This window comes from Globicephala melas, chromosome 9, assembly GCF_963455315.2.
Source record: "Globicephala melas chromosome 9, mGloMel1.2, whole genome shotgun sequence".
NCBI lineage: Eukaryota > Metazoa > Chordata > Mammalia > Artiodactyla > Delphinidae > Globicephala > Globicephala melas.
The window spans coordinates 68,572,413-68,598,852 of NC_083322.1; the positions used below are offsets into that span (position 1 = coordinate 68,572,413).

The window sequence follows — 26,440 nt, forward strand, 5'->3', positions numbered from 1 at the left end:
CACAGCTAAGAGTAGCCCCCGCTTGCCTCAACTAGAGAGAGCCCATGCACAGCAATGAAGACCCAAAACGCAGCCCAAAATAAATTTAAAAAAGCAAAAAACAAACAAACAAAAAAAAACATAGCAATTGAACAACACACTAGTAAATGAATCCAAGAAGAAATCACTATGGAAATGATACTTTGAGATCAGTTAACATACACAATGTAAAGTAACTGGAGAATGCAGTTAAAGCAGTTCTAAGAGAGATTTGTAGCTGTAATTGTGTATATATAAAAGGACATTTTCAAAATCAAAACCCTAACCTTCCACCTCAAGATACTGAAAAAAGAGAAAGACTTAAGCTAATGCAGGCATAATAATAAACATAAGAGCAGAAAATAGAATAGAGAAAAACCAAAAGTTAGTTCTTTGAAAAAGTTTAAACAGTTTTTTTTCTAGTTTAGCTAAAGGTTTATAAGACTCAAATAAGTAATATCAGGAGTGAAAGTGGTGACATTTCCACTAACCTTATAGAAATAAGGAGAAAGAAAACTGCAAGCGTATTTTAACAAATTAGGTAACAGATAAAATCACATTTTTCTAGAAAGACACAACCAAAACTAATTCAAAGATAGAAAATCTGAATAGACCTTTAAGAAAATTAGGCATTTTTTAATTTCCCACGAAGAAAAGCCCAGGCCCAGATGGCTTCGCTGGTTAATTGTAATGAAAGTATTTTTTTCAATACCAGTTCCTCACACCATTTCAAAAAAATAGGAGGGAACACTTCCCAACTCACTCTTTAAGACCAATATTACCAAAACCAGAGACATCACAAAAAGCCAAAATACAGATCAATACTCTGAAAGATATAAACACAAAAATCTTCAAGATAACAAACCAAATTTGGCAACACGTAAGTAGTATTGTGCACCATGACCAAGTGGGATTTATCCCAAGAAAGCAAAATTAATTTAACATTCCGGAAAAAAATCAATGTAATACACCATATTAATAGAATAAATAACAGAAATACATGAACATCTCAATAGACTCAGAAAAATTATCTGACAATATCCAACACTTCATGAAAAAAGCATGCAACAAACTAACAGAAGAGAACTTGCTCAATCTGATCAAGGGCATCTACAAAAAAAATCCACAGCTGACATCATACTTAATGGTGTGATGACTTAATGTTTTCCCTTCAACATCAGGAACAAGGACGTCCACTGTTGCCACTTTTAAGAAAAGTACTGGAAGTTCTCGTCAGGGCAGTTATGCAGGAACATCTAATAAAGGCATCCAAGAAAAGTAAACTATCTTCACTTGCAGATGACACAATCTTATACACAGATAATTCTAATGAATCCACTAAAAATACTATTAGAACTAATAAACTAGTAAGAATGCAGAGGACAAGATTAATATATAAAAGTTAACTGTATTTCTATATATCTGCAAGGAACAATCCAAAAGTAATTCCTTTATAGTAACTTCAAAAAGAATCCTTAGGAATATATTTAACAAAAGTGCAATATATTTAAATATACTCAGTAAGTGCAAAACATTCTAAGAACTACAAAAAATTTCCACCTCTTTTCTAAGATCCAACATCTCCACATACTTACTGGCATCCATTCCTTCTCATGTAGGTCTCTATAGCAATAGTCTTCTGTCCTGCCTCAAGTTTGTATTCTTTTACTGAACTGTCTCCATTAGAGTACATGGATTTTGTGACATCTCCCATCATTAAGTCAGTCTTCCATTGATCATACATCTGCCAGTTAGTATCAGTTTAAAATAAGACTCTTTCAAACAATTGTCCATACTATACTATTCCTTATCTGTAATTTTTCTCTCCTCCCGTGTGCTCTGTAGTCTACTTTTATTAGGATTTCATCTCCACAACTCCACAAAATAAATTTTTCAAGCTCACAATGACCCTCACATTGCTAAATCCAGTGGATAGCTCTTTATCTTCTTGAGGACATTTGTTCACTTGGTTTTCAGAAACCATTATCACCAAGCAAACTCTCTCATCTTCTCACACTTTAAATCCTAGATCCTTATATCCTCCTTCTAAGTGGAAAACATTTCCAGAACTCGGACCTCAGACTTCCCTACATTCATTCCATAGGTCACCTCTTCAAGTCCCAGAGTTTCAAATACTATCTTATACGAGACTTCGCAAATCTATAAATCCAGCCCAGATATTTCTCCTTAAATCTGGAGTTGTACATCCAAATACGTATTTAACATCTCCATTCAGATCAAAACACACAACCAGACTATAAATATCCAAGTTCTGGTTTCACCTATACCACACACCCCTAACTGGCTCCTCTACAGATGTTCCCATCTACAGAAACGTCTACTCTATTCTTTTAGTCGTTCTTACCAAAAACATTGAAGGTCATTGATTTCTCCTCCTCTCATATTTCCTATCCAAACCATCAGCAAGACATCAGCTTCAAAATATCCCAAATCTGCCCACTTTTCCTTGTTTCTACTGCCCCAATCTGAACCCAAGGCACCCATATTCACTCTCTCAGATCCCACACAAATCAAGAGCCATAAAGACATTAGTAATTTTGGCTATATTGAAATAAAAATGCTTGCTCATCACAAACCAGTATTTTAAAAAGAAATTTTTATAAGGGAGATAACAGTTACAAAGCATATACTTTGCAAAGTATTCGTTTCCAGAATAACCCCAACAAACCAGTGGTTATTTGAGAACTAGAAACAGGGGCAAAAGATGTACGTGTGCAATTCAATAAGAACACATAAAGCCCATAAATATATGAAGAATACCCAACCTACTTATAAGATGCCAATTTAAACCACAAAGAGAAAGCACTTTCCACTATCTGGATTAGAAAAAAATAAGTCTAACAGTGTCAAGTGATGGTGAGAATGTGGGGCAACAAGCTGTTGTTAATACACTATTGGTGACTGTAAATTGATACAAATTTACAAAATAAGTCAGCATCATCTGGTAAGGCTGGTAACACTCACACATCTTGACTAGAGAAATCCTTGCACATGTGCACCAGAAGACATGAGTAGCACTGTTCATGCTAGCAATGTTCATATTAGCATAAATTAAAAACAAATGTCCACTAACTGTAAACAGATAAATTGTGACATATGAAGTAGTGCTCATGAAGGAATTATAATGCACAGATTAATGTGAATACATTTCCCCCAATACACTGGGCAAAAAATATATATACAAAACAGTTAAAAATCATATGAACGTGTGAATTATACCTCAACAAAAAAATAAAATCTAACAAGTATGTTCTTTAGGGATACACGCTACAAAACTGAAGACAAGGGCAAGAAAACAAAGTTCAAAATAATGTTTATCCACCTGGGAGGAGTAAACACGATCAAGGCAGGGACAGAGTTTCACAGTGACCAGTAATGTTCTATTTATTATACCATGTGGTAGATCTGCAAGCGTCGTTCTCTCTGACTGTTTTTGGTATTTTTAAAAAGAGAATTTCTAAGATGTGTATTTATGGACCCTCATTTTGATTACTGAAAACTAACTTCAAGAGCAGAGATCATTCATTTTTGAGATGTCATTATAGGATTAGTATATTGCAGAAATTACTAGGTTCTTTCCTATGGAAGCTAAAACATCAGTTGGAAAGTAACACAACATAAAGACAATTGAAAGCACAAGGTGGCTACCAGCTTCCTAAGTCTCACTACACAAAAAGCCGAAGAAAAGAGTCACAAGTGAAAATACCTCTGCTGTCCAAGTATGGACAAAGTGAGTTGCCTCTAAAGTACAGCTACCTGAGAAGTTTATTTTATAAAATGTAATTCCCAAGTTATCAAACACACTGTTTCCATGGGAATTTCGCATAATGAGCTCTGAATGGAAGCTTAACAGCTCAACACCACAGTGATTACGTGCCTCTCAGGGTAATGTATCAAATATTTCCACATATCAATGCATGGAAAACATCATAGATACAAATCATACAATACGAGTAAAGAACCCCACCTCTACTGTTTACTTTTAAAAGCAAAATTGAACAATGCTTATCATCCATCAACACAGCAGGTCCTAACATGCATCCCTCCTCAGGCATCTGCATTCAAGCTAATTATGACACTCTACAACAGAAATCCTCTGACTAGGTAATTACAATTTCAGTTAGCTGAGTTATCTTTATTCAGAGACTACTTAATGTTTACAGAATAACATCTTCAAAGCTAATCATTGCCAATTATGAGATTTTGACTATTTCACATTTTTATAGTAGAATACTTCCCATCTCCTTTTATGAGGAAAGAATCTATAGTTTATTCAGTATAGAAATATAGCTTTTAGAAAAACCTGTCCAAACTGTGCTATCACTACAAAGTATCCCTAAACCTGAATATGCAGCACAAAGGCATAAGGAGCCCCCGCTGTACACAAAACTTTAATTCTGGACAATTAGAGTGATACCATTTATCTGAAACCTAATATGATCAGAGATAAACTTGGATATCTACTAAACTTTAATTCCTAGGTATACTCATCTTTCCTTAATCTACCCTTTCAAACTTCATTTTAAAGTAATTAATTGAACAGATTTGCAAGGGCAGATAGTTTCAGGTAATTAAGCAAAACAAAAGCCTTTCACATAGCTTCTCTAGCATCAGAAACAGATCAAGTTTCACCTCAGACCATGGCAGTCAGGGAATAAGTAGTTCACCACCTGCCCTGGACTTAATTTAAACCTTTGTCAACATTTCCCAAGAAATAATCAGAACTCACTGTTTTCTTCCAGAACTCACTCATTCTTTAGACATAGGACTTAAATCAATACCAAACTTTCTCTTGAGTAGATAAAGGATCCATTTGGCCCAGGAAAGCTTATTACCTGACCCCCACCCAGGACTGAACTCTGACCTTCAGTATGGATCATCATGACCACAACCACCCAGAGATCAAGCAATTACTAGCCATGGTCAATTCTACTTTATGTCAAATTTCCAAATACAGAGTCAAATATCTGTTAAGTGAGTTTTTCATCTCTATTTTAAAACAATCCATTCCTAGGTATTTTATTCTTTTTGATGCAATGGTAAATGGAATTGTTTCCTTAATTTCTCTTTCTGATCTTTAGTTTTTAGTGTATAGAAATGCAATAGATTTCTGTGTATTAATTTTGTATCCTGCGACTTTACTGAATTCATTGATGAGCTCACTCCGAAAACTGTAAGATACTGATGAAAGAAATCAAAGATGTCACAAAGAGATGGAAAGATATGCCATGTTCTTGGACTGGAAGAATCAATGTTGTCAAAATTACTATGCTACTCAAAGCAATCTACAGATTCAATGCAATCCCTATCAAATTACCAATGGGATTTTTTGCAGATCTAGAACAAAAAAATCTTAAAATTTGTATGGAAACACAAAAGACTCCGAATAACCAAAGCAATCATGAGAAAGAAGGACAGAGCTGGAGGAATTAGCTACTTCAGACTAAACTATAAAGCTACAATAATCACAACAGTATGGTACTGGCACAAAAACAGAAATAATAGATCAATGGAACAGGATAGAAAGCCCAAAAATAAACCCACACACCTATAGTTGCACCACTATGGAAAACAGTGTAGAGGTTCCTTAAAAAACAAAAACAGAGCTACCATATGATCCAGCAATCCCACTCCTGGGCATATATCCAGAGAAAACCATAATTCAAAATGATACACGCACCCCAATGTTCTCTGCAGCACTATTTACAAGAGCAAAGACATGGAAGCAACTTAAATGTCCATCGACAGAGGAATGGATAAAGAAGATGTGGCACATATATACAATGGACCATTACTCAGCCATACAAAAGAATGAAATAATGCCATTTGCAGCAACATGGATGGACCTAGAGATTATCATACTAAGTGAAGTCAGACAGAGAAAGACAAATATATGGTATCACTTATATGTGGAATCTAAAAAAATGATACAAATGAGCTTATTTACAAAACAGAAACAGAAAACAAACTTATGGTTACACCAAAGGGGAAAAGTCGGCGGGGGGAGGGATAAATTATGAGGTTGGGATTAACAATATACACACTATTGTATAGAAAACAGATAATCAACAAGGACCTACTGTATAGCACAGGGAACTCTACTCACTACTCTGTAATAACCTACATGGGAAAAGAATCTGAAAAATAGATATATGTATACGTATAACTGAATCACTTTGCTATACACCTGAAACTAACAAAACATTGTAAATCAACTATATTCCAATATGAAATAAAAATTTAAAAAAAACAGTCCAGAATACATTGCATAAAGTTATAAAGCTGGGTAGTGAAACTACATTCTTGATGCATACACACACATTAACTTCAGCAGAATTTCCAAAGCATTGTTCATCATTGCTAAATAGTCATGCTGCACAGTCCTAAGAGATCCCACACACACCCCATGTCAAAATTTCTCATTATATAAATTTCACTGTTTCTCTTCAGATTAACAATTTTCCAACAAAAACTAATCCTGCTAACTATGCTATAGCACATGGGATAGCCACCCCCCGCAAGAATAAACAATTACCTTACCCAAAAGGTCTATCGTGCCAATGTTGAGAAACCTTGTGCCAAGCTGATATTCAAATATAGGAAGAAACAAAGGCCTGGAGCCTGCTTTCAGATACAAAAAGTCCCTGTTTTACACATTGCAAAAATCCAATACAGGAAGTATAGGAGACCTTGTTTTATGAGAAAAGATAAGATAAATCATGAACCAGTGCGGAAAAGGTCCCAGGCAGTCATAACCCTTAGGCAAATGTAAATAGGTCTGCAAAGATGTGGCAAGCAAAAAATCAGTGCCTAAACCCTAATTTCACAGAAACTTGGAGGCAAGGGTGGGGAGGGCAGGAACACAGGGATTTAGAGAGAAGAGATGAGACTACCTCAGGGAAAAGAAAAATTAAAAGCACACAAAATACATGTCCCTTATTTCCTATGGCTCACATACCACACCGTTACTCAAGTCCAGGCAGTCCAGTGCCCTGAACATTTTAGTACTATCTACTTCCCTCTCCATTTCATTTGGCTTATATAGGGTTCGTCATCACTCAGCTGCATCATTACTGCAGATCCCAACTAACTTCACTTCCCTCAAAGTCTTCCTTTAGTCAACCTACCAAACAAGGCAGACAGTCATCTTTGTAGAGTTCAAGTCTTACTATTCCCTCCTCAAAAATCAGTGGTTCCCTCTTACCTATGGATGAAATTCAAGGAAAGATATCAGGGAAGGTTAATGACTTCCAATCTGCACATGATTCCATAGACACTGAAAAAGGCAAATTTAAGTGGTTCTATCTAGCTGGAAGTTGAACACAGTAGGCCTGGAATTCAGAAGTGAGAAGCCTGAGAATGAGAGAGATTTGGGACAGTGTGTCAGTGAGAGTTAAAATAGGTGCACACAAACGTGTTGCGCCCAGTGAAATAATAGTCTTAAAAAGTTACATGTTGTATGCTTCAATTTATGGATTCTGGAAAAGACAAAAATACAGGAACGGAGAACACATCAGTGGTTGACAGGGGTTAGAGGAACGAGGGTCTGAATACTAAGGGCAACAGGAGGAAATTCTTCAGTGTTAGAACAGTTCTGTGTCCTACCTGTGGTGGTGATTACAAGAATCTTTACAGGTGTAAACACTCAGATTGTACATTCCCCCAAAGTGCGTTTTATGGTATGTAGATTTAAACAATATTAAGTATTGTGGGCATGATTTAGATTGCTCAGAAATACTTTGTTCGGTGATAATAGTTAAAGGAACCTCATTTAAAGGATGGGAAGAAGTATCTGAAAAGTGAGTGGTCAAACAAGTAAGAGGAATGAATAAAGTCACAGAAGCCAAGGTAGAGGCAAGAGTTCCAAGGAAGAGCTGGTTAACACTATCAAACTTAAGGCATTCTATACACACTGGTGTACTCTAAAACTCAATCCTGATGTCAGCCACCTAGAGTTAGCATAAACCCATGGTTCATAACCAGACTGCCATTACTTCAGACACCAGAGAGAAGTGGGGTTCCCCAGGCCACCGACACTTCTGACCAACTGACTCCAAATTCAAGAGGTTCCCACAACCTCTATTCAAGTTCAGTAATTCACTAGAATGACTCAGAGCTCAGGAAGAATGCTTATCACATTATGATTATATGATTATGATTACTTACATTACGTATTTATGACAAAGGATACAAATCAGACTAGATAAATAAATGAAGAGACACATGGGGTGAGATCTCAGGGGAGACCAGAACACACAGCTTCTATGGTGGCCTCCCCCCAAGCAATCAGGGAGCAGCATGTTTTCAGCACCTCTTTGTTCACCAACCAAGTAGCTCCCCACTGTGCTTCATTGTCCAGAGTTTATTGGGATTTCACTTCTTAAGCATGATTAATTAAACCATTGAGCATGTGACTGAGTTCGGTCTCCAGCACCATTCCTCTCACCCCAAAAATCCAGCTGGTTCAAAGCTCCATTGGTCTTGCTGGTAACCAGCCCCTATCCTAAGTCATCTCATCTTACTAGCGTAAGCTCAAATGAGATCCAATGGGCTCATGAAAAATGAAGACCCTTGACAAATTTCAAGGACTTATTCTCCCTGCAAGGAACCAGGGACAAAAGCCAGTCAAACTCCTTGTTATACAAAAGACTAAAAATGTGTTTGATTGGGAATTGGAAAGTTACAGGTGATTTTCAGGCAGAAGAGTCAGAGGGGAAAGAGGCCAGGTTGATTGCAGTGCATTGAGCAATAAATTGGAGATGAAGAAGCAGAAGCAATAAATATAACCTGTTACTGTAAGAAGTTGATTAGGGAGAAGACGATAAAACATCATTAGAGATGCAAAAACAGAGAGCTCAGGAAAGAAACATATGCAAGTAACTAAACTAAACGTCTTCCCTCAGGAGCAAGTCTTTAGGAGGCTGCTCTACTGATAGCATGAACTGAAAATGAGACTCTACTGGCAGTTCTTAGAGTACATGCAATAGCTTATTAATCCTTCTAAAAAGGATTCTCTCTACATCTTTATTTTTCAGTGCTCCAACATATCCCTTATAACAATGTCCTTATAACTACATCTCTTGACTTATAATTATGCGGAAATATACAAGTACTTCATACTCGTAAAGGACTCCTATTTTGCAATATGGCAGACCACATACCTTGGAAAAACCTATTACAATTTTTTTAAATGCAGAAGAATTCATAAACAGCTTCTAAAAGTAACTTTTAAAAGTGCCTTTTTAAAAAAGAACTTTAAAAGTATGACTCTCAAGAAAACTCCCTAGAACTAACATGATAGCCAGAAACCAAGGAAGTAAGATGGCAGAGATCTTTGGGTTAACAAGAGGCTTTAGTTTTAACAAATGAGAAGGAATGAGGAATTAGATCTTGAGCCTGTGCTACTTGGTTGGTGAGAACTGTAGCCCTCAAAGATACATGAGAAGCTATATACTCATTTAAAGAGTAGAGTAGAAAAAAGTGCCCTCAGTGAGGAAAGACAAAGCAAAATTGTCTGTCCTGGCTTGGGATTTGGGGCGGGGTGAGCAGGAGGGTGAGCTGGGGGTGGGAGTACTCTTCTCTGAGAAGTGGTAATGATCATCTATACTTTATACGTGTGTTAGAAATTTGTTTTAACACCACCATAGGATCTACAAAACTTCAACCCAAGAACTGACAAAAGTTGCTGCAGGTTGGAAAAGCCCTTGGGATCCCTGGCAGAGGGAACACAAATTCATGTTTCAGAAACATACCTTCGTCCCATGCCCAGAGGATTCCTGCTGATCGAGTCCTGCCAAACATGGGCTTACAATCCAAATTGCAAAGGAGGACACCAATCATCATGAGCAAAAGTGAACAGAATTGAAGAGCTGGAGAATTAAACTACCAAGAATTACTATTAGCTACAATGTATAAAATGTTTAAATATTGAAAGACAAAACAGAAAAGCAAAATAGAAAAAGACCAGTCACATTTGAAATGGACCAAACAGAACCAGAAATTGAGAATTATTACAACTGTAAAACTCCTTAAGCAAAAGATTAGAACTAAAGAATGAAATAGAAAACTGAAATTACCCGTGACGCAGTCCACGAGAACAAGTAGAAAATATTAAAGTTGAGACATGAGGACAGGATAAGGTTTATCGTATATAGATGCATATGGATAAAGAAGAAAAAAAGCTGTCAGTTGGGAAATGCGACAAGGTCAATATTCAATAAGACAATAGCTTAGGATTTTTTAGAATTGATTTTTAAAGACCATAAAATTCATAAAGGGCAAAAAATCCAAGGGAAGAAAGATTCATATATTGAAATACCAGAGACACTGCCCAAAACCTGAAAAATTCTTACATGCAACCAGACAGAAAAGGCAGATTACTTTCAAGGAATACAATTAGACTGGTTAGTAGACTTCTCAAAGGTATATTAAAGTCAGGAGACAATGGCATAATATATTTTCAAGGTACTGGGGAAAAAATAACTGTACACTTAGAATTTTATACTCTGACCAACCCTACCAAAAGTAAAAGAAATAAGAAATAAAAGAAAATAAATGAAAAGTAAAAGAAATGATAAAAGCTGCCCTACTGAAGTCATCTTGCCTCTGTGAAACCCAAGAATGGAGCATACACAGAGAAGAGAAAAGAACTGGGGTCCGGGCAACACTTTTGAGCCCCTATATGCAGACAACCTAATGTCAGCCTTAATTTGGGGGCATCTTAGTCTCTTGAAGTAGTACATCATCATTAATTTGGATTTTTTAACCAAAATGTAATGTAAGTTAAAATATCAACGTTATCTTAAGCCTGCATACCCACCAGGGGGCTGTCACAGTGTCTCATTTATTCAGGAAATGATTTATCTGAAAGGGACCTTTTTAGGTAGGGTTTGAAAAGAGGTAAGAAAACAGGACAATCAGTTGAGAGTCTATAAAACACAATTTAAAATAACAAAGGAGAATGAGTTCAAAGGACTCCCAGGCAAACAACTAACTGCCTGGTAGCTCTAAGCAAAAATCTTCACTACTTTCTTTATAGAACTTAATTCAGACCAGTTTTCTGCAATTTGACCTGAGGTTAAAACGATGCCAATACTTCCCACCAATTCAAGAACTTCAACTACTAGTAGTACATCTCAATTAATTGTGTTTTTGTTTTTAGGATTAAAATTTAGAACAGGGTAGGAGAGGTGGCAGCAAGTAGTGCCTGAATTTTCTGAGGCTACGGGGTCACTATCCTCAACATTCTAAGGAAATGAGAATAAGCAAAATAAGTGTCCCCAATTGAAAACTGTACTGTTTAGAGCAAACCCTTCCTGATTAGCGGAAACCAGCTTTTCATTGCCCTTGAGCTTTTATACAACTCTCAAAAATTATAGATAACTGATAGTAAATGGAAAAATCATTCTTGCCTATAAACGTGCCAATAGATTCTGCCCAGTGAAGGTTCAACTGGCACCCCTCGTCCCGTGGGGAAAAAAAGTTTTGTCTATTTGGGAATTAATTTCAACATTCCTTTATTCCATATAAATTTGTTCTCCTCTCAGTTGTAACATCTGTCTGGTTCCCTCATTAATGAGGGCAATAAACTCCTTAGCATGCTCCTTATAACTGCATGAAACTAATAATGATTTTACACTTATGAAAATTATCCCTTAACACCATCAAAAACAAGGCAGTATTTCTTAGACACCAAATTTCTGAAGTTTTCTTAAATTAGTTGTAAAGATTTTGCTTTAAACCAGCTGTTCAATGTATCTGGAAAGTTTCAGATTTTATTAAAACATAATTTGTTTTATTTAGAAGGCATAATGAGACTGAATCTTACAAATTATATTCTGATTAACAACTTAAGAAAATTAGAGTCTAAAAGCAATTCCGACAAATCTGCAACAAAAAACCACTGAACTGCTATACATGTTTATGTTTTATTAGTCACCTGTTAAATGATATTCTCAGCCTATTAATTGGTGCAAATTAACCTTTTGCCTTTCAGACATACTACCAAAAGAATCACTTTACAAACAATCTTAGAAATTCTCTGAATACTCAAAAAACCCAAATGTTTGATTTTCACAGTGAGTTTTAAGTGCTATTTTCCCAAAAGGTAACATAGGCAAAGAGCCATAATTTATTTGTGCTATGGTATGCCTAGACTTTCTAACTGCCCAAATTATATAGTCTTCCCTAAGAACTTTCAAACTTGTAAAGTTTTACTCAAATTCTTAAAAGTTATAAATCCTTTCTTCTTTTATTCCTCCTCATCACCCTTGCACCTGGCCACATTGTCTCTTCCACAATCTAGGAGCCTAGAAAAGAGGAAGATGTCACAAAAAACACAGGAGCCTTGAGAAAGTTTTGTGGTCACTAGTGTTCCTGAGCCATAATTTTCACTATATCAAAATACCACTTAGAAGTTATATTAAAAGTAAGAAGAATGTTTCATTTTATCTGTGGAATTCTTACATAGGTCTAAATGTAAAAGAAATTCATGTTGTAGAGAGATGAAATTAGGAGCAATTTCCTGAACGTGAAACTCCAAATACATACAGATAACTAAATAGAAATCAGGCTATCTTTCCCAGTTGAGTATTTTATAACTTCCTGGAAACCCAGATGGCTAGGAAGGCTTAGATGACTCCTTCCATTGGTCTACAATCTTTGAAACAAAATATTATCTGAGGTATTATAATTATTCTTACAGTAATACCACTTTAAATACTTAGCACTTTACTATGTAGTTAACATATATACAATTTCCAATCCTAAAAACAACCTTACAAGTTAGCATCTATATTTTTAAAAGGAAAATAAGCTCAAAGAAGTTGAGAAAGTTGAACATATTATACTACTAATAATTAGAAAAACAGAATTGGGCCTCAGTCTGTCCAACTCTACAGCCTTTTTTTTTTTTTTTTTGCGGTACGTGGGCCTCTCACTGTTGTGGCCTCTCCCGTTGCAGAGCACAGGCTCCGAATGCGCAGGCTCAGCGGCCATAGCTCACGGGCCCAGCCGCTCCGCGGCATGTGGGATCTTCCCGGACCGGGGCACGAACACGTGTTCCCTGCATCGGCAGGCGGACTCTCAACCACTGCGCCACCAGGGAAGCCCCTACAACCTATTTCTATTATACTATACTAAGTCTGGGCCATAAATTTTCACTAAGTCTCAAATTTAAACTGCAAACTTCAGTTTAGTATCTATTATGTCATTTACAGGATTTTACTCAGTAATTTAAAAAAACACAAATATGTTCCAAAGATTACAACAGATCTTTTGCTATCCTGTGTTTATTTTGGTGAAAGAGAAGTGAACACAGAATTCTGTCATCCTAAGATTACTCACTTTAAGGGGTGTGAAAATCTTGCCTGGCTGTTTGTGCTAAAAAAATAAACCACTTCTAAAAAATTAAAACAAAAATTGGGTGAAATGAGCCAGGTTTGTTTGGATTTTTTTGCTTTAAGTCACATAGCTCCTAGACTCTTACAAGATTCTTAAGCTTTTTTTTCTTTTTTTGTCATGCCGCAGCATGTGGGATCCTACTTCCCCGACCAGGGATCGAACCTGCACCCCCTGCACTGGAAGCGCGGAGTCCCAACCACTGGACTGTCAGGGAAGTCCCTCTTCAGCATTTTTAGGTAAAGGAATGAAATTAAATATGCAGCTAAGGTCCATCCATTCATATGCATACTCTAATGGCATTACTGCATTCTTCTCCAAATAGCTCATATTACATTATGATAAATGACTACCTAAGCAAAAGAAATTCCAGAACAGTCTCACAATCTATAATAATATAAACTTCCTAAAACAAATTAGCATAATGTTTTGTCATCTTGCCCATTTTCATTAACTTGACATTTAAATACCGAATACAATTCCATCAAAATCCAGCAAATGAATATGTGCTATAGCGTTTGCCCCTTTTATCCATTCTCAGAAGTATTTCAATACTTACCCCATGTTCCTTAGCAGCTGTGACAACTTTAAGGAGGACATCTTCCTCCACAAATGGTCTCACAGCATCATGGATAATCACTACTTCTGGCTTTGAGAGTCTACAGTTGGGCTGATCCTCTGCCAGTGCTTTTAGTCCATTGAAAATTGACCTGTGGCGGGTCACTCCAGATTCAACCAGAGAGATGCCTTTATGCTGGTACCTCTGAATAATACACTTCATTGCTTCCATGTTCTCTCCAGTTACTGCCACAACAATGTCCTTTATCCAAGATACTCTATAAGGAAAGTATGCACACATTTCGTATCAATTGATTCTTAAAAACTAAAGTTAATCTAGTAACAAAACTGAGTTACTAATTACTACTAATACATCTTCATAGGGACATTAAAAATGGAAAGCTACGAACTAAGTCAATGTTATGCATTTTAAATCATGTCTAGTAAAGGGGTTGATTAAGAATTTGAATTTCTCATACTATAGAAACATGAATATAAATAGAAGTAGTATTTTTCAATACATAGTGTGAAAGTACCTATATTGCAAAGCATAGATTAGGTATAGATATGTATCACAGATTTCTTAAATTTAAATAATTAGTATATTCATCAGTAGACTGAGAGAAAAAATTTAAGATTATGCTTTTAAATTGCTTTTTTTTCCCCAAATAATTCTCTCCGTTAAATAGGAACAACCCAAAGCACTTATGAATTCCACAAGTTCTGTCTCTTTCAAGAAATCCATTGATTTGGCAACAAAGCTGGATAGCTGAACTAAACTTTGCCTACATCAAGGTGAAATGTTTTAGCTTAAATAGGGAAATTATGCTAATTAAGTTTGTATAAGTGTAAATCAGGCTCAAACAAAAGAGAAAACTCATATTTTAATGAAATATAAAATTAAAGGAATTCATCTGTTGAGTCAGATACAAAACAAAGCAATTCTTCACTGTTCTGAAACACTCTTAGACCTACTGACATACAGATGCTAACAGTCCACAGCGCTGAGTGGCAGTGGCTGCAGTAAAGTTGAGAATTCTCTTGAAGACCAGTGTTAACAGAGGCTAACATGATTATACACTCAAAGTTCCTCAGCTGATGGGCCCAAGCCAGGAAAACAGCCTCTGGCCCATGATATCAACTCTGATTAAAGGCCACTTTAAAATTTAATGGCATTCTTAGCCTCTGAGATCCTACATGTTCATGCTAGACAGTTAAGTCTTGTACTCACTTTTAAAGAGATGAAAGAAGGGTCTGAAAATTACTGAATAATGAAATTAACTATCGATAAATGAAAACCACTGGGTTGCTTCACTCAATAATTAACCATCTCCTACCTTCTGCTATTGAACAAACCCTTCCTATAACCCAAAACCCCATTCTGCCTGTGGCTACGACAGCACTACACTGAGGCACACAACCAAAACTTGAGGGCACACCCTCCTTTCATTTTAAGTCCATTCCTCTAACAAATATTTATTGAGCACTGAATAAATGATCAAAATTGAGTATACAATGGAAATAGTTACTGCTTTCACAGAGCTTACAGATAAAAAAGAGAACACCAACAACTCCAAGCTGCAATAAAGTGCTGTGAAGGAGAGGTCCAGGCTCCAGGATCACATGCAGCACGATATCTGACCAGCACAGAGAAGGCCAAGATAATGTTCCCTAAGGAAGCAGAATTTTCTCTTCAAGTGGCAGAAGGCAGGAAAATAGGCAAAAGGCTTTGGAGGGAGAGAGAAAGGGATGGTTTAAGCAGAGGCCGTAGCAAGGTTCTGAGAAACTAGGAGGAAATGGAGGGGAGTTCTTTAAGCACAGAGAAGAGCCCATGAAGAGGCTGGAGGACCAGACAAGTGATGGGCTGGGCTAGGCCATGGAGACCTCCAAGGCCATATTAGGGGTTCTAGTCTTTAATCTGAAAAAATAGGAATCTAGGGCTTCCCCTGGTGGCGCAGTGGTTGAGAGTCCGCCTGCCGATGCAGGGGACACGGGTTCATGCCCTGGTCCGGGAAGATTCCACATGCCGTGGAACAGCTGGGGCCCGTGAGCCATGGCCGCTGAGCCTGCGCGTCCGGAGCCTGTGCTCCGCAACGGGAGAGGCCACAACAGTGAGAGGCCCGCGTACCGCAAAAAAAATAAATAAATAAAAGGAATCTAGAGAAAAGCTTTATGCAGGACATTTACACTCAAATTAATACTCACCTCCCCCAGTATTCTATGCTGTTCAATGACATAAGGGGAACTGTGGTAGGCAGAATAATAACCCCCAAATGATGTCCATGACCTAATTCCCAAAACCTGTGAATATGTATGTAACCCTACCTATCAAAAGAATTTTCTATATGTAATTAAGTTAAGGATCTTGAGTTGGAGATCATCCTGGGCTATCTGGGTCGGTCCAATATAATCACAAGAGCCCTTAACAGTGAAAGAAAAGCAAGTGAGTCGAGGGGGAAGAGTGGTAACAAATGCAGCACTCATTATGACACAGGACCATAAGTCCCAGAATGCAGGTGACCTCCAGAACCTGAGAGAGTAAATGGATTGCCATCTGGCAAGTAAATGGATTGTCCCAAGAGCCTCCAAAAGGAACACAGCACTGCTAACACCTTTATTTTCGCCTAGTGAAAATGATTTTTTGACTTCTGACATCAAAAAGCTTAAGAATGTATTTATGTTGCTTTAAGCTACTTAGTTCCAAGGAAATGTTTACAGGAGTGATTGCAGCTTCTAATTTTAGAGCATAAACTTTACTCTGGTGCAAGATGGAGAACAGATTGGGTAGAGAAAGCACGCAGACAGACCAGGTAGGAAGCTGCTGCTGAAGTCCGAGCGAGACAATGATGGTAGCCTGTCTATCAGATGGTGCTTGTGGATAAGATTTAAGAGATGGTAATCTTCCTGAGTCAGAGGTAATAATCCTCCTGAGTCAGTAAGAAAAAACTGGCAAAATAAATAATTTATCACTTAATATGAAACAGCTAACATCGATTAACTTACTAAGTCTTAAGCATTAGTCATATTCTAACTCATGTAATCCTCACACTCTATACTATCTCATATGGGAAACATCAGAAGGATATGATACCCAAATACATCGTACTTTATCTTCCTATACTGTCATCTGATGCCAAAAAATACTTGAAAAAAATATTTTTACCATTTTTCATCAAAATACAACATTCCATCTTCTAGAATGTAGGCTCCATGATGGCAAGGACAGTATCAGTTTTGCCCATTGCTTTACGCCTAGTAGGTACTCGATAATTATTTGTTTTATCAATAAATGATTTTGGTCTGTCTCATCTACCAGGATCTTACAACATAGCAAAGTTTGAAGGATTATGAAAACAGAAAGCTCTCCTCATCAACCTGAAGAGAGAATGAAAATCAATGAAAATGCCTTCCCTCTGCAATATATTGTTTGCTGACTGTTTTGTTTCAATGAGTTTGACTCTTTACTCTGATTTCTAGATTCTAAGCCTCCAAGGATGACTGGGATTACTTATGTTTTGTCTGACATCTTGGGGGAATATTCATCGTAAGCAAAGCAAAGCAACACCACTCACAGAATACCAGACCAGAAAATATGTAGTTATGTGAAGAAGCAATAAGGATTCTGGAATATGACTAAGTGTAGGTTGCTCTTTGCTTTGTAAAATCCATCCATCCCCCACTTCTATCATTGCAAATTTAACACTGCTAGAACTTACTCTATTTACATGGTTTAAAACGTATACTGTGCTTAACCAAGTCCTTAGCAAGTGACAGTTCCTCAGTGCCCCCTAGATGTAAGGTTTCCCAAGGTTCTGTCTCCACTGGCACAGCTGTGACCCAGGCAGCCATCTCTCCCATTATTTCTGCAATAGCCTCTCAGCTCGTCTCCTCCTTCTCACTTAATCAACGCAATCCACCCTACCACTTCTAGATGACTTCCCTCAAGTGTAAACCTTAGGCCATCCCCTGCTGCCTCTTGAGCAGGACCTGATCTCGGCCTTCTTCTCCCTGCACCACTTGGTCTCTGCCATGCCCCTCTTTCTGTGATCGCCACATTGTCTCACATCCAGGTCTCCGCTTATGCTGCTTCCTCTGCCTCTCAACATTATCCCCCATCCTCATAATTCCTCCACCCCCACCCACTCCTGGCTGAGTCCTACTGTTCTTCAGCTGTCAGTTCAGATGTGGCTTCCTCCAGCAAGCTTTCCTTGACATTCTGGGTGAGGCATCTCTGCTCTCAGCTCCCAGAGCACTCTTATCGCTAGAGAGTCTTATCAAGCATTGTACTGTTTCATTTTTACCTCCCTCACTAGCATGCCAACCCACAAAAAGCAAAGACTATATCCCAGGGCTTGGCATATACTAAGCTTTCAGTAATATTAATAGTAGCAATAGTAACTAAGATGTATTAATTGTTGGCTAAGTGCCATGTACTGTTTGGAGCATGTGTCTGTAATATTTCACTTAATAGTCATATCGGCCCTGAAAGAAATCACTATTATCTCCATTTCACAGATGGCACAGAGGCAGTGACCTGCCCATGATTATACAGCTAGGAAACGAAAGGACCTGGGTATACCCCACTCTGACTTTGGAGCTCACACTATAAACCTCTGTAAAAGCACTAACACTGAGAGGTCATAAAATCCATGAGAAAAAAAAATCACGTCTGGATCATCATGTCCCCAGCAATCCATTTATTTTGAACAATAATGCTGCATTTGTGGTCAAAACATGGTCAAGTTTATTTCTTACAATTTAAGCATAAGTATTCCTTCATTCATGGGTTCATTTAGTCATTCAGAAAACATCCAGTAAGCATCTGTCATTTGCCAGACATTATACTAGTCACTGGTAATCCAATAACAAACACCAGCAGACTATGTATCAAGAAGTATCTGTTGGACTTTCCTGGTGCCGCAGTGGTTAAGAATCCGCCTGCCAATGCAGGGGACACGGGTTCGAGCCCTGGTCCGGAAGATCCCACATGCCACGGAGCAACTAAGCCCGTGTGCCACAACTACTAAGCCTAAGCTCTAGAGCTTGTGAGCCACAACTACTGAGTCCACGTGCCACAACTACTGAAGCCCGTGCACCTAGAGCTCATGATCCGCAACAAAAGAAGCCACTGCAATGAGAAGGCCGCACACGGCAATGAAGAGTGGCCCCTGCTCACCACAACTAGAGAAAGCCCGCGCAGAACAACAAAGACCCAACGTAGCCAATAAATAAATAAAAATAAATTTAAAAAAAAGAAGAATCTGTTAAATAAATCAGTGAATAGATGAGGAAGCTTAAACAATTAGAAATAAAATGTGCTCTTGAGTTTATAGGAAAGTGTAAAAGTAATCAAATCTATTTAGTTTATTAATAGGACATCACACTTTATTAATAGGACATCACACTAAGTTTGCTTTTTTTTAAATAGAGAAGTTTCAAGTACATGTTCAACTATATCAGTGGACAGGATTTTTTTCTAAGGCAAGAGCTTTACCTGTGCCCTAACCTATCACCTTTTACTTTCCACAGTCTATTCTATCAGAAAAAATAAGCTAAAAGCAACTTTTAAAGACATGTTGCTTTTTTGACCAAAACTTACATGAAATTAAATGTTAAAATATAGAATAATGAAGAGGGAGAAAGATAGGACATTGCTTGACAGTAGTCATTCAAACATCTGAGTTAATGAACTCTCAAAGGTCAATCCCAATTTTACTGGAATGCCTTAAAATATCTACAAAATGATTACCTATGTTCCATCAAACAGAAAGCAGTCCAAAAATGTAGATATAGATTAGACAGATATACTCGTGGCCTAAGACTTCTCAAACAATTTTATGAGGCTCTAAATAGAAAAATGATTTAAACAAGTGTTTCTCAAACTGCAGATTTCAGGACCCATTAGAGTATCATCAAATCAATTTTGTAAGTTAAGATTAACAGTGTTGAGTCAATAGAAATTAATACAATAGTAAAATTCTAATGTATAGCAAATAGTAAGCACAGATTGTTTTCATGAAATTCTCTTTCAAATATGTTGGATGTAGTTAAGTATGTGTCACTGAGTCATGAGCAAAATCTAATTCTCATAACAGGTCACAATAAAAAAGTTCGGAAAGCTGTCTTACACAACTCTTAAGAGATAATGGGCTTGTTATGCTATTTTGTTCAGTAACCAAGCATACATTCAGCACTTGCAAGCCTTTTTAAGTACTGTTTGTGTTTCGAAGGATTTAGTCACATACTTTTCTAGTTATAGAATTAAAAGCCTTTTACGGTATTAAAATTTAATATGTAGAATCATGGCACTAAGAAAGGCCTTAAGTACCTCACACAGTGCCTAGTGAACAAATATTTGCTGAATAAATGAATCTGGTCGACCTCCTTAGCTGAAGGCAAGTCCACACTGAACCCCCTGTAGCTGGATTTTATCAAGTTCTTAGTATTTCCTTCCTAGCACATTCCATAGGCAAATACAAACCTAACCTCAAGCTCCATTACACCTACCGACAATTTGAGGAAAAAATACAGTATCTTAGATGTAATCTTCTCCCAGAATATTTTAAGATTATGTTTAAATATATTTCTATTAATATGTGCATTATATTTAAAAAATAAACATTACTTACAGGTATATTGTGCTCAGTTTAACAAGATCAGTTGAAAGTAGATTTAAACAAATGCTTTTAAAAAACAGATGCAGGGACTTCCCTGGTGGTCCAGCGGTTAAGACTCCACACTCCCAATGCAGGGGGCCCGGGTTCGATCCCTGGTCAGGAAACTAGATCCCGCACGCCGCAACTACAGATCCGGCGCAGCCAAATAAATAAATATTTAAAATAAATAAATAAAAACAGATGGAAAAATCAGGCGCTGTTAACACTCCTTAACTGCTCTCACCCAGGCTGCAGAAGTTTGGCCCCAAGAGACAGTGACAGCTATGGCTCACTTACATGACAGTTGTCATGGAAATTAGGCTCGGGATTGTACTGTGGCCATAATTTATAGATCCCTCCTTCTCCATAAACATCCTGATATTTTAGAAGGAAAATACCGAATTGGTGTGAAGGGGCTGGCCCCTGACTGCCTTGACAATGTCAAGTCTCTTTAATATGGCCCATGAAGGCTTCCACTGGTCAAGCCCAGACTACCAGTCCTGGTCTTCTCTCTTGTCTCACAGTAGCCACAGGGGTGCCAATGGGAACTGAAATCTCCAATCATCTGACCTGTGCAAAACACAGTCCCACTCTATTTCTTCTACAATACAGGCCTCTTCCTTCCCTTGACTCAGACTTAACCCTTTTATTAATGAAGCATCCAGACAAAATGTTTAAGTCAAATTCATATATCTAAGCAATCACTCAAAAGCATCCTAAATTCATCTCTTTTTCTGAATCCTTAGTATAATTAATCACTAAAAACTGCCAATTCCTATCTTCTAAATATTTCTCCTGTCTTCCCTACTCTATTCCTACTTTCAGCTTAATTCAAGCAATCAATATTGCTCATTTCGATTAACATTTATTCTTTCTATTCTCTTGTTCTAACAGAATTTGCAGTGGTTTTCAGAAACACAGTAGGACAGAACAATTTTAAGTACACAAAAAATATTAAAAGAAAACTTTCAGAAGATCAAATAAGCCAGAAGTTAATCCACTGAAAAACACCATGGAGTCTTTAACAGTTACTAAAAATGGACTTTCATCGATTTTTCCAAATAATAAGAAAGCCACCCAGTCTCAACCACAAAATCCATGGTTTCCAGAACATACAAATTGACAAAATGAATTTTTCATCTGGATTTATCAGACTCGAGGAGCCTAACTCACATTAACCAAACTAAAAAGGCTCCGAAACATGAATTTGAATGCCAACATATTAATATACAACGATACACATTACTATCACAACGTCCACAAAGTTCTTTACCAATGCAACAGCATATTTTCTTCCTATAAAAGATTTCTATGGGAAGCCAATTTATAATAACAGGTTTTGATGAGCATGGAACCTTATCAAGAAACATCTTAAGCAGTGTCCTCAAGAACTCAAGAAGCCTCCTGAGCTATGGAGAGGGCTGTGCCTGACTTTGTTCAAATCTATTGTCAGGGAAATTCCCACCTAGTCCACAGCCACCAGGAGTCTGAATAAGCATGGCCAAAGTGTGCCTCTGTGACTTGCTTTCATTGTAGCTGTCATTTGAGTCTATTTAGCTATTCCAGGTTAACCAGCTCTCCTTAATAACACTTTCTTTCGCTAGAAATTTGAAGCCAGAAATTAGACTGCCAGCAGGAATTTTTACTTCCTATTTCAGACCTGGGAATACATTTTTTTTTTTTAACCAGTAAAATTTAGATATCAGTTGATCGACTGCGAATAGATCTTACAACCTAACTGTCAGAGCTTTAGGCCCCTGCCAATAATACCACTGCCACATGATTTCTTAGAGCAACGCTTCCTTTTGCAAACTCAGGTCATAAATCGTTATGAGAAGGATTAATACCCTTGACCTCAGTTCCTTGTTAACAAAATAAGAAAAATCAAAGTTCTCTTCAAGTTATAATCTGTGGTTCAATTTATATTTTAATTCCCCCTAAAAGGCCAAAATGAAACTTTAAAACTCCTAGAAATGTTTTTAGTCATCTTCTGAAGACCTGTTCTTACTACAACCTACAAATTAGTCACACTTGATCCTTTCAGTATAACGCCTGTAATGCACAGATCTGAACAAAGTGCATAATCTCAATATACTTTGTGAACATATAAACATATATATTCTTCTACACATATAAAAGCTAATTGTAATATATACCCACACACAACTAGTTCAGACGGACTTTGAGCCTCCATTGGTCCAGCGAAAGCCTTTAGCCAACATGTTTAATATTTGAGGGTTCAGAGATTCTTTTAAATCTCATTTCATCTGATAATTAGTTTAAGAAATTTCAACGGCACACAAGTAAACTGTGGCTAAACTAGAAAAACGTGTATTTTTCCAATTTCAACTAAAGCAGAAAAACAATATGAAGTCCTAGACAATTCACAAGACAAACCTCTCAATGTCTCCTCCAACTTCTCAGTTATGCAAAGACAGGTGCTTTAATGCATAGCACGTTTGAAAAGTAAAGTACTTCCTTGAGTCTACCTGAAGTGCTAAGCATCTCATTCGAAAATGAGAATGTGCCTCTTAATTTCTCTATGGCCATGGAGCACTTCACTCTGCCATTGGCTGTGCTGGTTCTGAGCCTGAGGCTAAGCCTCCAGTGTTCTGACAGGGATCTGGGAGCCTGTTTTTTTTTTTGAAGGTTTCAACTAGTTGCCTTTACAGCTGTAGACAGTTGTTCTCTGTCTACCCTACCTTAATTAGTACTTTTAACTCCTGAGCCTTTCCAAGGTTCTATGACTGCAATCAACTTGCTTCCATCACAGCTCTTCTACCTCAAGGCTCACGTTTCTGCTTCCTTGAGCCTGTTAAAACTGACTGGTTACCACTCCCCTACCTCCTTTCTTCTAGAGCTTTATTGTTCTCTTATCTGCCCCACCTCCTTTTGCTTTCATGTTTCCTTTGTATGGCTATACATTTTTACTTGCTTTGCGTAGGTAAGTCAATGAGGAGAAATAAATGTTCACATGGCATTAACTGAAAACCAAACTAGTCATGTTTTTTTGCATTTCCCTATCCCATTTGGGGGCCAAACTTCAGGGGTAACCTCCTTCTAAATCCTCATTAGTTCTTTACATTGACTCTCAGTTCCAAAAGACAGGAACTTCCATAATTTATCTTTCGGGATGAAATGACCTAGGCCTTTTAGCACCACACTCTAGGAAAACTATCAGCAGTCTACGGAGCTCATCTTTTACCAATAGAAGGGCTTACATTTGGCAAATGGCTAAGAAGCACCCGTATATACATCCCTGTGATACAAGGTTTCCGAGGATTTCCTGAGACATCCTCCAAAATAACCATATTCCATAAATTCTTCAGGCATTGTAATAGTTTACAAAGAATGATCCCGGAAGTATTTCAAAATGGAGGTTTTGATTAGTTACTACTGCTATTAGGATTTTATTACCGCTGTGATAAAATTAAGTAAAAACAGAAGTGTTCCATCTTAGTTTACATCAACAAGGCCTTTCCAGAACATTCTTGTACTTTAAAATTGATATTTTTTAATATCCACCTATCTCCTGCTGCCTCAGAAGAGGCAAAACTGCAAATACAGAAGTTTTGTGGCGTTTTTTTCCATACGAGGGAAAACTCAACGTAGAAACGTCTGCACTCCCTTACATCTAAATGCTTAATAAAGATCCTGCTGGCCGAGCTCTATTGTGTCCCCTAATATTACCTGCATAAATGAGCTACGTTGTCACAATATCTGTGACGCTGGAATACTGGAGTAGCATGAATCAACTACTCAGAGAAATGGAAAACTACAGAAGCGAAAGAAGCACCTGGAACTCTTTCAATGTTTGTATGAGTTTCACATGTAACCACCAGCCACGAATCAAAGGTGATTATGGGTCTTTACACTGCCACTTACTTTCTGAATAGTGTCATTTGGAAAAATTACCATATGCAAAGCAACTGGGGCCTTTGGCTTCTGGGGTGTGTGAAAGCGTGGGAGGTAGGGGTCTGTTTTCTGGATAACATGCTACTGTCCTTTGACTAGAACCTCATTAGCTTCATCTTCATTAAAGCCTCCTAAAGCAAATGGTTCATGTCAATCCACGTGAAAACATATTCCCACAGCTCCACACTGGCTTCTATAAGTTTCAACACCATAACACCACCTATGTGGACCTTTGTACTCCCCCCGCTTCCCATCCCTCCAGCCATTACACACGGCTATAAGCAAGCTAAAATAACATACCCTTCCTTTTCACCTCCTTCGATCCTCACTACTACTCCCCTGGTCCTCCTTATCCCATTCCTTTTCCATTTCCCCAGCTAGTCCGTTTTCGAAGATACAGCATGTAGTTAGCGCCCTTAAATCCGTTTCCACCATGGAAAGGTTTGGATTAAATCCTGCTTCTCGGTCCACCTTCAGTACCTAGTAATTAGCACAGTATGTCTCATATCAGATACTCAGTTAATATTTGTTAACAGTTGATAAAAAGAATGACCAAAGGCCCATAAAACTATCTTGGCAAGTAAAATCTAGTTTGCAACTAGATTTTAATCTAATTTGCAACTCATCACCCACGCATGCGCGGAGATAGCCGCTGAGAGTGAAGAATGAGCGTCAGAGAGAATATGGGACAGAGAGACTCCTAAACCAGCTTCCCATTAGTCCCCACAGGCCCCGGGGTTAGAACTAAACGTCCCCCGCGCTAACCCAGTCAGTCTTGAGGGCAGCTCCACAGGCCGGCGGCTGGAGCAGTAAAAGGCTCCGTGGGGCAGCCCCAGGCTCCGCGCCTGTCTGTTAAAGGGCCAGAGCTCCCCTTCCGTGAAGGGCTAGCGGGAATGGAGCCCGCACTGGAATGACCGAGCGGGTGGAGTCCGGCCCCGCGGTCCGCCGAAAGCGGGTGTCAGCGCGAGCACAGCTACTGGAGCAGGTGCCGCGCGCGGGCTGCCCTGGGCTTGAGGGCGGGGAGCAGGGGGCCGGGGACCGCAAGGCGCGCTTGGCGCCGCATTACCTCTCCAGGGCCTGCAGGGTGTAGCTGATGAGCGGCCTCTCCAGGATGGGGCAGAACTGCTTCGGGGTGGGGACGCCCATCCTCTCCCCGCTCCCCCCCGCCGGCAAAACCGCCGCCACGGCCGGCGCGCTGCACCCGGCTTCGGCCCCGGCCCCGCTCAGCAAGGAGGCCGAGGCCGCCAAGTCGGCGCCGCGCAAGCCGCGCAGGCGACGCCCGGCCTCCGCGGGCCCAGAGCCGCCAGGCGGCCATGACTCCATGGCGGCGAGCGGCGGGGCGGGCCCTCCTCGCCCCGGGCCACTGCGCCTGGGCTCTGCTCCTGCTCTAGGCTGGGGTCGCAGCGGGGAGGGCGAGCAAGGGCAAAGCGCGCACACAGAGAGCGCCCACCCGAGCCGCGCGGGCCAGGCCGTTGTACGGCCCCAGGGGACGATCCAGCTGCCGGTCTTCCCTCCCGGCGCGTCTTCGGCCTCCGTCCCGAGCCCAGCGCCCCGGAAGGGCTGGTTTTCCCGGCTCTCGGCTTCTCCTCTGGCAGGCCCAGCAGTCACTGCAGGTGGAAGTGTCAGCCCTCCCTATATACCTAAGGGTCTCCTTAAACCTTAACAGCTGTGCGCAGGCAGCAAGGGTCAGGACTCCCTCCCATCCCTCTCCCCTTGAAGAGATTTGGATGCGAGCCACGAGATGAGACAGAAAAATGTGCACCTTAGTTATCTGGCTTTCATTCACTCATGAGGCATCCTGGTTCCATCTCTGGTAAAGATAGGTGGATGGGCAAATGTTATTATGACATATCAGTAAGCCAAACTGCAGCCGT

The 26,440-nt window shown here is 38.9% G+C and overlaps 1 protein-coding gene across 1 annotated transcript in view; it reads right to left on the minus strand.

The window, feature by feature from the left end:
- Positions 1–26,209, minus strand: part of CRPPA (CDP-L-ribitol pyrophosphorylase A) — a 303,327-nt gene extending 277,118 nt beyond the window's left edge. The window contains exons 1-2 of the mRNA XM_030857145.3: positions 25,633–26,209; positions 13,997–14,273 (exon numbers count right to left, since the gene is read on the minus strand). Coding sequence (XP_030713005.1) covers positions 13,997–14,273; positions 25,633–25,889 — 534 coding nt within the window. The 5' untranslated portion in view covers positions 25,890–26,209. The remainder of the gene's footprint in view (positions 1–13,996; positions 14,274–25,632) is intronic.
- Positions 26,210–26,440: the final 231 nt, after the last annotated feature.